Source organism: Callospermophilus lateralis, chromosome 2 (genome assembly GCF_048772815.1).
Source record: "Callospermophilus lateralis isolate mCalLat2 chromosome 2, mCalLat2.hap1, whole genome shotgun sequence".
NCBI classification, from domain to species: domain Eukaryota; kingdom Metazoa; phylum Chordata; class Mammalia; order Rodentia; family Sciuridae; genus Callospermophilus; species Callospermophilus lateralis.
In genome coordinates, this window is record NC_135306.1 from 199,770,564 (window position 1) to 199,785,500 (window position 14,937).

The following is a 14,937-nucleotide window of genomic DNA, read 5'->3' on the forward strand; positions in this document are numbered from 1 at the left end:
TACCTGGTACCTTTGCTGGCAGCTGATAGAGTCTAAGTGTCTCAGTGACCACTGTCCCTCCCCCCTTTTACTCCTGTTCTTGTTTTTCTTACTACACAACTCTACCAGCTCTACTCTTCTATTCCACAACCCCTTCCCACTGCCCGAGATATCATCTCTGCTCCAACAATGTGTTAAGCAACCTCTCAGAGCCGGAAGACAGTGACTCCCGACACCAGTTTCCTACTGATTGCTCAGCCTTGGGGAAGCTGATGGTCAGAGAGGCCATAAATGCACATGTGATTAGCACACCTTCCAATCAGCCAGGGACACATTTTCACTGGCTCTAGTGAAGAGTTGCACAAGGGAAAGATCCGTTAAGCCTGAGGAGGAAGTGGCTGCTGTTTTCTGGAACAGACACCGTAGGGATCATTCCTGAGTGTCTCCTACTCTCCAGAAGATGGACTTGAGTGGAAAGAAGTCTGCCAAAGCCTGAAGCCCCCCAGGTAATACCTGTATGTTCCTTCTTGGTAGAATTTCCCCTTTCTTTCTGGTCTGCTGCCTCCCAGTGACCCCCTTGGGATGTCTATAAAGTGTTTTGCTATTGTTTTATGGAGTTGTGGAAATATTCATCCGTAAGGATGGCTTCTACTTAGAGTGTGAATGTTACTCTGGTGCTATGATAAAAAAAATAATGGAGACATGCAGCTATTTCTTTGGGAAATGTGGGCACGGATACACACACACACACACACACACACACACACACACACCCCTACCTCTTATGCATGTTAATTCCAAATGGCTGCCAGTCTTGACAACAAGAAATGGTTTGCATGTTCCTGAGGGTTGTATGGGTTTGGTGAGTGAATTTCAGCATAAACTCCAATGATATGTATAATGATAACTAGAGCCAGAGTCCCCGGCTATGATCCCTAGCTCATGAAATCACTGGCCGGTGGCCTTGGGAAACTTACTTAACCTCTCTGTTCTTCAGCTTCCTCCCCTGTAAGACAGAAAGGGTCTTAACAATAGTAACCACTCAAATGGATGTTGTGAGAACTAAATTAGTTAACATGAGCAAAGCACTTACACCAACTTCTGCTACATTCAGAGCTGGATAGGGACAATTGGAAAATTCCTAGGAAACTTATATTTCTCTGATTTTTTAACATTAAATTGACCCAAAGTTACAGAACATAGCTTGCTTTACCTGAAGACTGAAAATTCTCTCTGATGGTTTAGAAAAGTTAAACGCACGAACGTGCTTAGATTTCCTCCCTCCAGAGTGGCCTGGGGTTCGCAGTGTGAGAGGATCCAGTTTGCAGACATGTTTTCCAGTGTCATCTGTGAGGCACAGCTATGTCATACTGGACCAAAGTTTGTTTATGAACTGTGTATTAGCTGCGTGCCAACCACATGATAGACTTGGGCTAGGCACTGGGCCCCAGTGATGAGAGGCAAGTGAGATTCAGACAAGTATTCTAGAAACTGAAGCACAACCTGATTAAGGGGCCAGAGAAGGAAGATGGAGAGTCTGAGAGTAAGCAAGAGGGGTGCTTCATTCAGACGGCCAGGACTCCAGGGGATCGTGAGAGCACGGCACGGGGTGAGACTCAGTCTGGCAGAAGAGCAGACTGCTGGGTGAAGCTTGCAGAGAAACATGTTTCTGGCGTGGAACAGCCCTCAGAAGCGTGGGACAGAGCAGAGCATCGTGTGAACTCTGTCTTCTGCCCTCTTGCTCCATCTGTGGTCCATCATTTTGGTGTGTGGACAGAGTGGAACTCTTCCAACACACCCAAAATATTATTAGCACGTGGCAAAGGGGAAAACTTTAAGCTTTTGGATTTCTTTTCCATGACAGCCGTAAACTATCCCAAATGGCCTCTGAAGAAGGTAACGAGGCAGAGCCACTGAGGGTCTCTGCGGGCAGCACCCTGGGTGGCCAGGCAAAACCAGAGGGTGTGAATAATTCTGCTTACCAGCTCATGGAGGGATCACAGGATCACCAGAAGGGAATACTGCAGGCCCTTGGGGTAAGTCAGCCTTAGGTTAGAAATTAAAAGGAAATAAAAATAATCGTCATGTGGAAACCTTTGTGTAGGGCCAGAAGGAGGAATTTCTGAGTTATTCATCACTAAGTCAACAATGAAGAAAAGTCTGAGACACGTCAGACCTGAGAAGTAGCCATGGAGAGGCCTTCTCTCATGGCAGAAAGCAGCCTGTCCAACCGTGGGGGAAGGACTCCATGGCCCTTCATTCTTGCTTTGTGCCTTCTGACCCGCAGGTCTGAGGCTGAGCTCCATCAAGTTCATAGTCTATATGTTGAATTAAGAAAACTGCGCTGAGAGAAAGGCCGAGTAGAATACTGCTTAACATCTATCTGCCTCCCTCACCTTGTGACCCCAAAGCTTGCTGGGAAGGTATTGGGACTCTTTGTCTTTCCAGCACATCTGCGTTGTTCTTCTGCTCCTTTATTTGAGTTCGACCTTGTGAGAATGAATAGAAAAGCGGGGGAGGTGGACAGATGACGATGAAGTCTTGCCACTGGAATTGACGGGGATAGAGTGGAACAAGAACCTCCTAGGAGATGCTCTTGCCCAGCTTATTTAGGCTTCATATTTTTTTTATTTATATATGACAGTGGAATGCATTACAATTCTTATTACATATATAGAGCACAATTTTTCATATCTCTGGTTGTATACAAAGTGTATTCACACCAATTCATGTCTTCACACATGTACTTTGGATAATAATGATCATCACATTCCACCATCATTTCTAACCCCATGCCCCCTCCCTTCCCCTCCAACCCCTCTACCCTATCTAGAGTTCATCTATTCCTCCCATGCTCCCCCTCCCTACCCCACTGTGAATCAGCCTCCTTATATCAGAGAAAACATTCAGCATTTGTTTTTTTGGGGATTGGCTGACTTCACTTAGCATTATCTTCTCTAATTCCATCCATTTACCTGCAAATGCCATGATTTTATTCTCTTTTATTGCTGAATAAATATCCCATTGTGTATATATGCCTCATTTTTTTTTTTTTTTTATCCATTCATCCACTGAAGGGCATCTAGGTTGGTTCCACAGTTTAGGTATTGTGAATTGTGCTGCTATAAACATTGATGTGGCTGTGTCCCTGTAGTATGCTGTTTTTAAGTTCTTTGGGTATAGACCGAGGGGAGGAATAGCTGGGTCAAATGGTTGTTCCATTCCCAGATTTCCAAGGAATCTCCATACTGCTTTCCATATTGGGATTAGGCCCCAATTTCCTTAATCAGACTCCTTTGGCACAAGAATTAAAATCAAGAATCAATAAATGGGATGGACTCAAACTAAATTTCTTCTCAGCAAAAGGAAAAATCTGTGAGGTGAATAGAGAGCCTACAGCTTGGGAGCACATCTTTACCCCTCACACATCAAATAGAGCACTAATCTCTAGGGTATATAAAGAACTCAAAAAGCTAAGCACCCAAAAAACCAAATAACCCAATCAATAAATGGGCCAAGGACCTGAAGAGACACTTCTCAGAAGAGGATGTACAATCAATCAACAAATATATGAAAAAATGTCCATTGCTAGCAATTAGGCTTCATATTTTAACCACTGGAAGCCATGATCTCTTCTTTCTGAAGGAAGCTAAAATGGTGTTTTGTCTTTTGCTTTTCTTCCTGGAGGCGGTGCAGATCCTGAATGGAGTGGTGATTCTGGCTTTGGGCATTTTCCTGGGATCCTCAGAGTTCCTGACCCACTTCTTCAGGCACTTCTTTTTTTTCACGTTCTACACAGGGTATCCACTATATGGCGCTGTGTTTGTGAGTATCCCTTTCCCCCTGGCTATTATTGATCATTTCTTAGATGCAACAGCTAGAAGTTTGAGCTCCATCAAGTTCATAGTCTATATTTTGAATTAAGAGGCTGGTTATGTTTGATTATGAAAGTGTTGTTTGTAGGTCATTTGAAGGTCGTTTGAAGGCTACATACTGTGGCTTTAAATTATAGTTTTTGACATAAGCAAGGTGAAAAGAAGTTCCTTTCTTTTTGATTCAAGAAACCATATTTGCTAAGCACATTTAAGTCCCAAACAGGAACTTAGTATCTAGAGGTTAAATTTATGGATACTAACAGAATCCAATGAAAAATGAGTACTGGTGAATGAGTATTGCTCTGTGGTTCAGCTGGGAGTCCAGGCTTGAGAGATAAGAAATTTTTCTTTGGATCACTGTTGGAAAATCAGAAGAGCCATTTCCCTTATCTGGGTCAAAATGTATTCAGAAAAACAAACAAACAAACAAAAACCCCATCCATAGATGGTTCCTACATGTTCAGTCAGAATCCATAGATGGGGGCCTAGGTGATCTTTGGAATTTACTCGTTCATCTTTGTTATTTGATTATTGTTTGCTTGAGATTCATTTTTTAAAGTGGCTAATAGAAACTCTTAATCAGCCATTGCTACTACTTACTATTACTAATATCATTATCATTTGCTTGTTTATCCCTAGTGCTAGATCTTTGACAAGTTTACCTATGTCCAGTTTTGAACTGAACTTAAAAAATAAAGCAGCTATTATAAAATGTAAGATGGAGATATTTAATTGAAAGTTGTGAATAGGACAGTTATTGGCAAATGAAGGGGAAAAAACTTCTAAAAATGAGTATTTCATTCCTTTTTTTTCTCCCCAAATCTCCAAACTTTAGCTCTCCTTTAAAATGAAATTGCTAAAAACAACAACCACCACAGAAAAAGAAGATTGCTCTTAATCTGGCTATTTCTTGATCAAAATCAGAGTTCATATTCTGAGAAAATATTATATACTGTTTCTGGGTACAGTCCAAAACATGTAATTTGGGTTTAGCATTCCAGAAATTTTTAAGATAATATTATTTTGATGCTAGTTAAGCTCTGAATTTTTCTAAATATATTTTGCATAATAAATCCTGACTACCTAAATGGTGGATTTCCATACTGTACTGTAGAAAAGAGAATACTGATTGCAGTGTTTCAGTGAGGATGGTGGTTTTTTTTTCTTTCTCATTTTAACATCATCAACACTAAGACTCAAAACTGACAATTGCTGGAAGCTTCTCTCTGGTCCATACCACTGCAGAGCACAGTCTAAGGTCTATGATGTGCCCTCTGTGCCTGCTCTTACCTACAGCCACAGCCTGGTCCTCACCCCAATGTGTCCATGCCCTGTCATGTACTGACCACATGATCCTTTCTATTTGCTCATCTCTTTCTGGCTCATCCTGATGAACAGTGTGATATCAGAAAAGACATGAGCTCTTGCCCTTCAGTTTCCTCACCAGGATGGTAAAAATAGCATGAGGACCCTCTCTGGATCTCTGGAATTAAATGCAAAAATGTATATAAAAACTTTAGAGATCCTTGACAATTTGGATGTTTTCTGTGTGCTGGGCAAATACTTAAGTCCTTTTTCTGTATCATTTTATTTTATCTCCACACCGCTATCAGGTAGGTGATCTCAACAATGGGGATGCACACACCTCCATTTTTGCAGAAGAAGAAACAGGTGGGGAGTGATTTGGCAGGGATTTGATCAAGGTGACGGGACACGTATGAAAGAGAACAGGGATGGGGACACAGAGCACATGCTCTTACAGAGGGCTGAGGAGGGTCCTGTGACAACTTCTGCTTCTTTATCTGAAGCAGAATCCATAGAGGGTTCTTGCATGTTCAGTCGGAATCCAATAGCTGAATTTTAAGAAGCAAGATTTCTCTCCATGGTTTTGGCAACTTTTCTCTCAATCCGCAGGAATGGTTTGGTGAAGGGTGGTGAGACTGAGGAGTTAAAAATGATAAAAGTTAAGAAAACACAACTATTGTGAGAATTCAGTGTATCAAAATTAGTATCACAGAAATAGGATTATTATTAAAGATTTAAAAACTATAGGGTACATAGATAAAGACACTTAGATTTATAAAATATCTCTTGGAATATCTAGTCCAATAATTCAGACACTTATCTGCAGCCTGAGTAGAAATATGAGAAATCATATTCTAAATGCATGCATATGTAATTTCATATACTTAATATAAACATAACTATAATTCTATTGAATTAACTAAATGTATATATATGTTTTAAAAGTGTCTATAATCACAAAAACTTGTTCAAAGCCAGACATAAAACAAAATGAAAAGAGGATAAGCTTGCTTAAAATACAAACTACTTTAAAATTTTAGTTGTATAAAATAATGAGCAACATCAAGTATAATTTTGGTTCTAGTGTATGTGTTTAGAAATGAGGTTTGTGTAACTAAGGCTAGGTGTCCAATAATTTGGAGAGGGCCAAGAAGCACATGGTTGAGACTTAATATTCTATCTCCTTTACTACCCATTTTCAGTTTATTAGTTCAGGATCCTTGACTGTTGTAGCAGGGAGAAAATCCACAAGAATGCTGGTAAGTGGCAGTTCTTCTTTTTCTATGAATACAGGACTGAAAATAAATGATCTACAAACAGTGGAAAGATAGAGGTTGGCGAATCACACTGAGTCATTTAATGCACCAGAAAATTAATGTTCTTTTCTTAGAGGATTCAGATAGAGGGTTTCAGAAGGTCATATAAATTGTGAACATGTCTATCTGGGATGGTTACAAAATATTTCATGAAAATGCTTCTTGATTTTTGTGAGTTTGGTTTAACCAATTCTAATTATTTTGAGGATAGGATTTCCTGAAACGGAGAGTGAGAAATTCCATTCCTTTAGTCACTGATTAAATGATGCTGTCTATTATGTGTCCTCTCTGAGTCACCCAGCCATTTATATTCCACATTCCTATTCCATTCATTCACTTTTCCTCCTCCCTCGATGACTATTCTACTGTTATATTTGTTTTAGGCAGCCTTTTTGCTGCTGTGACCAAAAGACCTGACAAAAACAATTAGAGGAGGAAAAGACTTATTTGGGGGTTCACAGTTTCAGAGGTCTCAGTCCAAAGATAGCTGGCTCCATTCCTCAGGGCTAGAGGTAAGGCAGAACATCATGGCAGAGTAGCTGCCATGGAGAGAGGAGAGGTGGAGGAGAGTAGCTCAGGATATTATCAGGAAGCGGAGAGACAGAGAGACTCCACTCACCAGATAGAAAATATATATTCCAAAGGCACTCCCCCAATGACCCACCTCCTCCATCCACATCCATCAGCCTTTACTTACCACCCAGTTAATCCCTATCAGGGGATTAATTCACTGATTGGGTTAAGACTCTCATAACCCCATCAGTTCACCTCTAAGCCTTCTTGCATTGTCTCACACATGAACTTTTGGGGGACACCTCAAATCTAAGCCATAACAATATTCATCTTCAAACACCAGTCCCTTTTCTTACAACTCCACTCTCTGTTGATGTCCTTGCTCTCTATTCTGAGAGTCTGAGAAAACAGAAGCCATCCAAAGAGAGCTTTCAGACCCCACTACAACACCTACTCTGTGGAGTAGATCTGCATCGATATTTTTCTTATTCGAGCCTCTTGGCATAGGTGAACTCTCTGATTTCCTTTAAAGCTGATTCTTCTACCTGAGTGTTATATTCCTTTCGTTTTTCCCCACAGAAATGTATCACTCCTGTTTATGTCTCTCTACCAGATCTTTCTAAATCAGTATATGAGCATCTAGTTACTTGAAAATGTATATATGTGTGTGTGTATATATACATATACATATGTGTATATATATATATTTTTTTAAGTAAATATACACACATACACATACAAACACACACAGCTTGACCCAAACCTACTTTAGTAAGACTGCTTTCTTCCCTACCATACCTCTGTAACTGCTCTTTTTAAAAGATCACTGGAAACCTCCACATTGCTAAAACAACGGGCAATCCTCAGGCCTCATCTGACTTAATGATGAGCAATGGTTAGCACAGCTGGCCACTCATTCTTCCTCCAGGAATTTCTTCCCTTGGCCTCTCCTCCACCTTGACTGGCTGGTTTCCTCCTGTCTTCTGGGTTCGCCTTCTCATCTCCTTTCCTGGTTCCTTTTCTGGTGCCTGATCTTTGGGTGTTAGGGTCCTCAGTGTGCGATTCCTTGCCACCTGCTCTTCTCAACCTATACTCTGTCCTCTGGTGATCTCATCCTTTCTCATGACTTCAAATAACATCTCTATACCCCACAACCCCAAGGCAAATATTTCCATACTAGGTTTTTCTCCTGAGCATCAGTTTGGCATATCTGCCTTCTTCCACTTAGATATCAAAAAGGTCCAAAACTCAATTCTGCATCTTCCTCCTGAATCCACCTCCATGTAGTCTTCTGCATGTTAGCCAACAGGAGCTCTATCTTTCCCAATTACTAGATAAAAGGCCTGAAACTTTGCCTGGCTCTTCTGTCACAATCCTGAATCCAGTATGTCAGCAAGCCCTGTGGGCTCTGCCTCCAAGCTTGGTCGGAGTTTGAGCTTTGTTCTTCTCTCTACTGTTGACCCTACATCCCATCTACCAACCTGTCTCCTCGTGGGGCTCACAGAGTCTGTTCATGACCCTGTCTTTACTCTCAATCATGATAGAGTGAGCCCTTTAGCAATAAATCTATGACCCCTTGGCTCTACATCCTCTAGTAGCTTTGCATTTTTCTCAAAGTTAGAACCAAAATCCTTTTAGGACCTACCGGGCCCTGTGTGATGTGGCTCTCTGTTATTTTCTGTCTTGGTTTCCTAGTCTTCTCTGCTTCCCTCCAACGGCCTTGGTCACCTGGCTTCCCTGGAGCACCGTGGCCTTGGGGCTTTGAACGAGTGTTTCTGACTATGCGGATATTTCCCTATGCATCTTCTCAGACATCTGGAGATAACATAAGTTCTTTGGTCTCTCCATGTGTCATTTATTTCCATTTAATATCACAAACCTCCACTCCTTTTTTTGGATTTTCAGATTCTCCCTACATCATTTTATTAACCCAAAGTACTTCATTGCTTCAAAATACTGTATATATTACCTATTAGTAGGTTTATTGTTTCCTTTATCTTAATTCCTAGCCCAGAAGCTCCATGGGTGGTGGTGGGTTTTGTTCATCCATATCTGTCCTGCATTTAGAATACTGTTGGGTGTCAATCAGTCAATATTTGTAGAAATGATTTATTGCCGAGGGATAAAAGAGGGCCACATATATTAATGGAAAATGCTTTTTCTTTCTTAGATGCAAAACAGTTTTGGAATGAATATCGCCAGTGCTACAATTGCCTTAGTTGGGATCGTTCTTCTCTTAATACATCTAGTACTAAATAACCAGGCCTTCAGGAGTTGTCAGTCTTCCCGGTCTCCAGATTTATGCAATTACCTGGGTTCCTCATCAAATGTAGGCAATTAAAACTATATCTGATCATAGAAAATAATTTAAACATTTCAAAATGTACAGAAAACAATATGTCATATATTATGCTACCTTGATTTAAATTTGTCTTTGCTGCCTATTAGTGCTGTAATGAAGGGAAAATAAATAAGGTTGGTATTTCAATTTTCTCACTCTTAAAATGAGGAAAATAATAGTAACCACAGGGTTAGTGTAAGAATGAAATGATATTTGAAAAGCAATGAAGGCAATACTTAGCACATCATGTTATATTCTTATTGACATTACAATTAATTCTATTATGCTATTTTTTTTAAAAAAAATTTATCTCATGTATCTTCGCTTAATAAAGCAAACTTGAGAGACATACAACTTTCTCTGAAGTCTGAAAAATTTTGATTGACTTCACTTCTGAGTTTCCGATTTATGATGTTTTGAAAAAGAAGCTCTTTAATAGGCTGCCACATGATTTTCTGGTCTGTGTTTTAGGTATTATACCTCTTTGAAGTCAACTTAGAAATTAATATTGTCCTTCAAGTGTGTTGAGTGCAGCCCAGTGATTGCCAAATTATTATTTATCCATCCCTGATCCTCCTGTTTTCTGGCATCATCATGGAAATCTGTGTCTGCCTTTTCTTTATTAAATTTATTAAATTTAATAATTTAATAAATAATTTATTAAATTATTAAATTATTATTATCTAATAAAAATTATTAGATGATTTTTAATTATCTAAATTTATATTTACCTGAGTTTGACTTTTTTTTGTGTGGATTTAGTGGCACTTTCCCTCCAGAAAAGTTTGTGATTGTATTTCTTCTAAGTGCCTCAGTGATATAGAAGGATCACTAGCAAACCAACAATGTTTACTTTGTTTTTATACCAGCTTTTTGCTTTAGTTTCTAAGGATAACATAAATGCCCAAACATCTATGAGGTGCTATTGATAAAACAGAGAAGGGATCACTTTTCTCCATTTTCTTAAATTACCTACTCATTTCCTTAGTTTACTTCTTTTCTAACTGAGCAATGTTAGCGATAGTCTTAGAATTTTGCCTCTGTGATCCCTCTCCCATGACTAGTTCACTTGAGTTTATATACAAATCGTACACCTTTCTCTCTCCCAGGGAAAATGTTCCCTTGCTGCTGAATTAAGAGTGCAGCCCTTCTACAGAGTTTGTGTCTTAAGTCTAATTTGGGATTAACTTTGTTGCATTTTGTGGGAGGGAGACTCTGTGGTCTGGTTTCCTGGGGACAGATTTTTCCTGAGGATGTTTCCATTGTGTTTGATGTGAGGTACCATCTCCCCTAGGGCTTGGTGTCTCTAATGCTCATCTTCACTTTGCTGGAATTGTGCATAACTATCTCCCTCTCAGCCATATTGTGCAAAGGAAACTGCTGTGATTCAAGAGAGGTACGTTTGTTTAAATGACGAATAAATTGCCTGGTCTGCAGATTGCTGTCTAGGGTTGAAGTTATTTCTGGAAGAATTGGAAAGAAACTTTGATGTGGCAATGTTTTTTGAGATTCCTGGAGTTAGACACTGCATCAATGTTGGAGATGGAATGAAATACAGAAAAGAACTCAAATGTGAAAATGCAAAAGGAAACAACATATTTAATACATAAGAGGATGCTTTTTTATGCAGCTGGAATTAATTTTAATTATTTCATTTTAACTTGTGACTTTCTAGCTATATGATTTTTGTAGGAAAAAATCACATATTTTCCCTAGATTTTAGGTATCCTAACTTTAAAATAAAAATATATATTTTTTTCATTTTCTTCTGATGTTTGTTCTGAAGACTGTGCACATCATCTTTATTCAAGTAGTAATAAGTTGGTTGAATATTATTAGCGATGGTTTAATGGTAACAGGAAGAGATGGGAGGAGGAGATGGTGATCCTATTCTTAGAGACAAATGTTTTGTTTTGCAGGAAATTTCTTCACTTCCCAATTCTATGGAATCAGGAATACCTCCTAATGAAGGTAATTCCGAGAGCATCAAAACTTAACCTCAAATCTCCAAGGAATCAGAGCTTCATTCAGGAACTCAGGACAACATGAGCTGATGAAACTCAATCCTTCTCTCATGGCACCAATCATGGAAACTTGGACTTAGGCTTTTCTGTCCTAATCATAAATACCTTTAGTGTGTTCTGGGTATGGATGAATCAATGCATTTCTCTATGAATTCTTGGATTTGTAACTTTGACTATCACTACTCCAAAGTCATTCCTTAAAAATTATTTCTCTTTCTTCTTCCTATTTCATCGTTTTATGAGGTTTAAGGAAAGGAGCTATTATAAGCACTATTTCATGTTTTCTTCCTAAAAATCTCATTTTAGACAACCTAGTAGGAAGGAAGATGAGTCAGATTTATTTTTGCAGCACAGAAATATTCTTCTTGACTTTAGCCAACAGCAGCATTACAAAAATTGTCAAATAAAAAATGATCACCACCACATATGTGAACTGTGACTTTGTTTTTCATAAAATATGTGAATTTAAATTATGAGTAGAAATCGTAGCTATTAGGAGGCCATGAGATAAGATAGCCTAAGAATTTAGCTGAAGGCCACACAGGAGAAATTCAGAAAATGGAAGTCAATTTAACCACACCTGAGATTGAATTTACATTTCTGACTCACCAAGACATGAATTTCATTTTTATTGTACAAATGATGCTTGTAGCAAATAATTTCTCTCCTGTCTTGGCTTTGCTTCATTCACTTGTATTGCTTTTAAAAATATTCCCAGTAAGGGCTTTCTCCAAAAAGAATCTTATGGAAAATCCTAATGAACTGTCTGCACCCAATTCTTATGGTACATGAACAATTTGAGAAGATATTGAAGTTTATAACTTGTAAGACACTGATATTTATGGACTTTGTCCTATCTTCTTGTCTCAGAGTTTACCAGCAAGCTGGGAAATCCAAGAAATGATGGTTGATTTATTGATCCATCCATTCAATGAATAATGAGTTTCACATATTTGGCATTGTGTTACAAATTCATAGATAAAATTATAAGTTGTTATTTTGAAACATTTTGTCCCATTTTTTTATTGAAGTTATTTCATTCATCATGTCAAACACTTCAAATGAAGCCCAACCAAGTAGAGTAATATCCTGTGTAAGTTTGATACTGATGCAAGAAGAATTGAATTATCTAAAAAATATTTGTAATCAAATATCATACTATTTTTTTAAAAAAATTATCCAATCTATATTATCATGCTCTTTATTTGTAGTAGTAGTTATATATAATTATATTGCTTATTTTTTCTTTCATTCAGGTTGCTTTAGACTATATAATGCTGAATTAATATCTGCTTACAAATCTCACAATTAATGCGCTTTTTATTTTTGAGACAAAATCTCTGAAATAAGACTTTTAAGCCAAAGTATAATTTGTATTTTAATTAATAAAGGATGATTTTTAAAATGTTTTTTTAAAATGCTAAAACAAATCATCTAACTAGCAATATGTACAACTCATTGTCCTCCTTTTTTACTAGTACTGGATAATTATTTTATCTTATAGATTTATGCCTAGCTGAGAGTAAATTAATGTATAATTTTATATTAACATATGCTCCCTGAAAAATAGTAAGACAACACATTTACTAGGCATTTAGTTTCCTTCTTCTATATATTATTATCTCGTGTGCCTGCTACTTTCTATCATATTTTGTCTCTTTCCTATTAATTTTTTGGAAATCTTTTTATATTATGTACAAAAGATGTGACTTTCGCATGTTTTGCTAAGTACTACTTTTCTCCAGTGTGTACTTGATCTTTTGCTAAATGGACTTCATGTGTTTTAGGGATAACAGAAATCAAGGCTGTCTTCAATGGGGAAGACTAAAGTATAGGTGGAATTATGGAGTTTTGGTAGGTGGACATACCCAGAGTTGGAATCAAGAAGAGTTCTGTTTTGAATCGGTTCTGTTTGTGATGTGTATTAAGTGCCCAGGTGGATATGATGAGTTTGCAATTGATGGTCCAAAAAGTCCGACACACAACTGATAGGTTGAATTGAATGCAAAAGCTGATATATCATCAGTGTGGAGACAGTGTATAAAACTAAGGGAATGAATGGGATCCCTGGTGAGTGAGTGTAGTTAGGAAAGACATAGAAGCCAAGATCATCTTTTAGCCAGAGGGAAGGAGAAGATAAAATACAAAGGTCAGCAGAAGATGGAGGAACCAGCTCAGGAGCTGGAGAAGATCAGTTCGTAAGGTAGAAAGAACACTGGGTAGACTGTTAGGGGAACCTAATGAAAACGGAGTTAAAAGGAGAGATGAACTTGAGAGGTTGAGCTAGGCAAGGTCTGAGTGTTGGTCCCTGGATTTGATGAGAGCTCTGTTGACCTTGACTTGATCAGTTTTAGTCAAGTGGTATGGATGTCAGACAACTGGGGGACACTAACAGAAAGTGTGAGCAGCTAGTCCAGGCAGCACTTAGACTGTAAAGGAGCCCAACAGTGGACATTGTGTGGACTCCATGCATTCCTCTGCCAGCTTGCTTTCCAGTGTTTCCAAAACATACCTAACAATGGGAGGGGTAAAATTTGGCTTAAAATTTTCAGTATTATCTATTGTAAATCCACACCTGATTTATAATTTAAGTTTTGGTTAGTTTAATTGAGATTGATAATTTAACTCTATATTGAAACATATAATTTAGAATTATTTTTTCTAACTCAGGCTATGGAAAAGTATCTGAGTCATTTCCATTTATTTCCTTATGATATGACATATTTTCTACTCTGTGAAAGTTTTAAGGATCTTCATTACTTAAGTTTAAAAATTTTTATGGCGACATGACACCACATATAAATTTATTCTCTTATATTTGTAGATGTTTGGGAGATCCTTAAATGTAGATTATTGTCCTTCAATTCAAAAAAAGTTATATATATGTATGTACATACATATGTATGCAAATGTACATATGCATATACATGTATGATTTCCTTTTCCTCTTTCATTTTTGGAGTGAATTCATTTAGTGAACATACAATTGTTTCTTTCCTTTTTTAAGCTATTTTTCTTTTCTGTGAATCTTTCTTGAAAAATACATGTACTCATTTTTTTTTACTGCTTTAAGTTTCTTTTACTAATACTTCACTAAAGCTTCTCCATATTAGATGACAGAATAAGGATGATTTTTTTCTCTCTCCTGAAATTGTATCAACAAATCAAACTGGATAAGAAACAGAAAAACTTCTTCTCAACAAAATAAACAATCAGTGAGGTGAAGAGAGAGCCTACTAAATGGGAGCAAATTTTTACCACACGCACATCAGATGGAGCACGAATCTCTAGGATATATAAGGAACTCAAAAAACTTAACACTGGATAAATAAATAACCCAATCAAATGGGCCAAGGAACCAAACAGACACTTCTCAGAAGATGATATACAATCAATCAACAAATATATGAAAAAATGTTCAACATCTCTAGTAATTAGAGAAATGCAAATAAAAACTACTCTAAGATTTAATTTCACTCCATTTCAGAATGGCAGCTATTATGAACACAAACAACAATAAGTGTTGGCAAGGATGTGGGGAAAAAGGCACACTCATACATTGCTGTTGGGGATGCAAATTGGTG

The 14,937-nt window shown here is 37.8% G+C and overlaps 1 protein-coding gene across 1 annotated transcript; it reads left to right on the forward strand.

Moving 5' to 3' along the window:
- Positions 1-418: 418 nt before the first annotated feature.
- Ms4a3 (membrane spanning 4-domains A3) lies at positions 419-11,366 on the forward strand. The gene is made up of 7 exons (XM_076844653.2): positions 419-485; positions 1,844-2,015; positions 3,667-3,804; positions 6,362-6,418; positions 9,159-9,317; positions 10,624-10,725; positions 11,249-11,366. Exons 2-7 carry the CDS (start codon positions 1,860-1,862, stop codon positions 11,324-11,326), a joined length of 690 nt encoding a protein of 229 aa, XP_076700768.2. The 5' UTR covers positions 419-485; positions 1,844-1,859; the 3' UTR covers positions 11,327-11,366.
- The last annotated feature ends 3,571 nt before the right edge of the window (positions 11,367-14,937 follow it).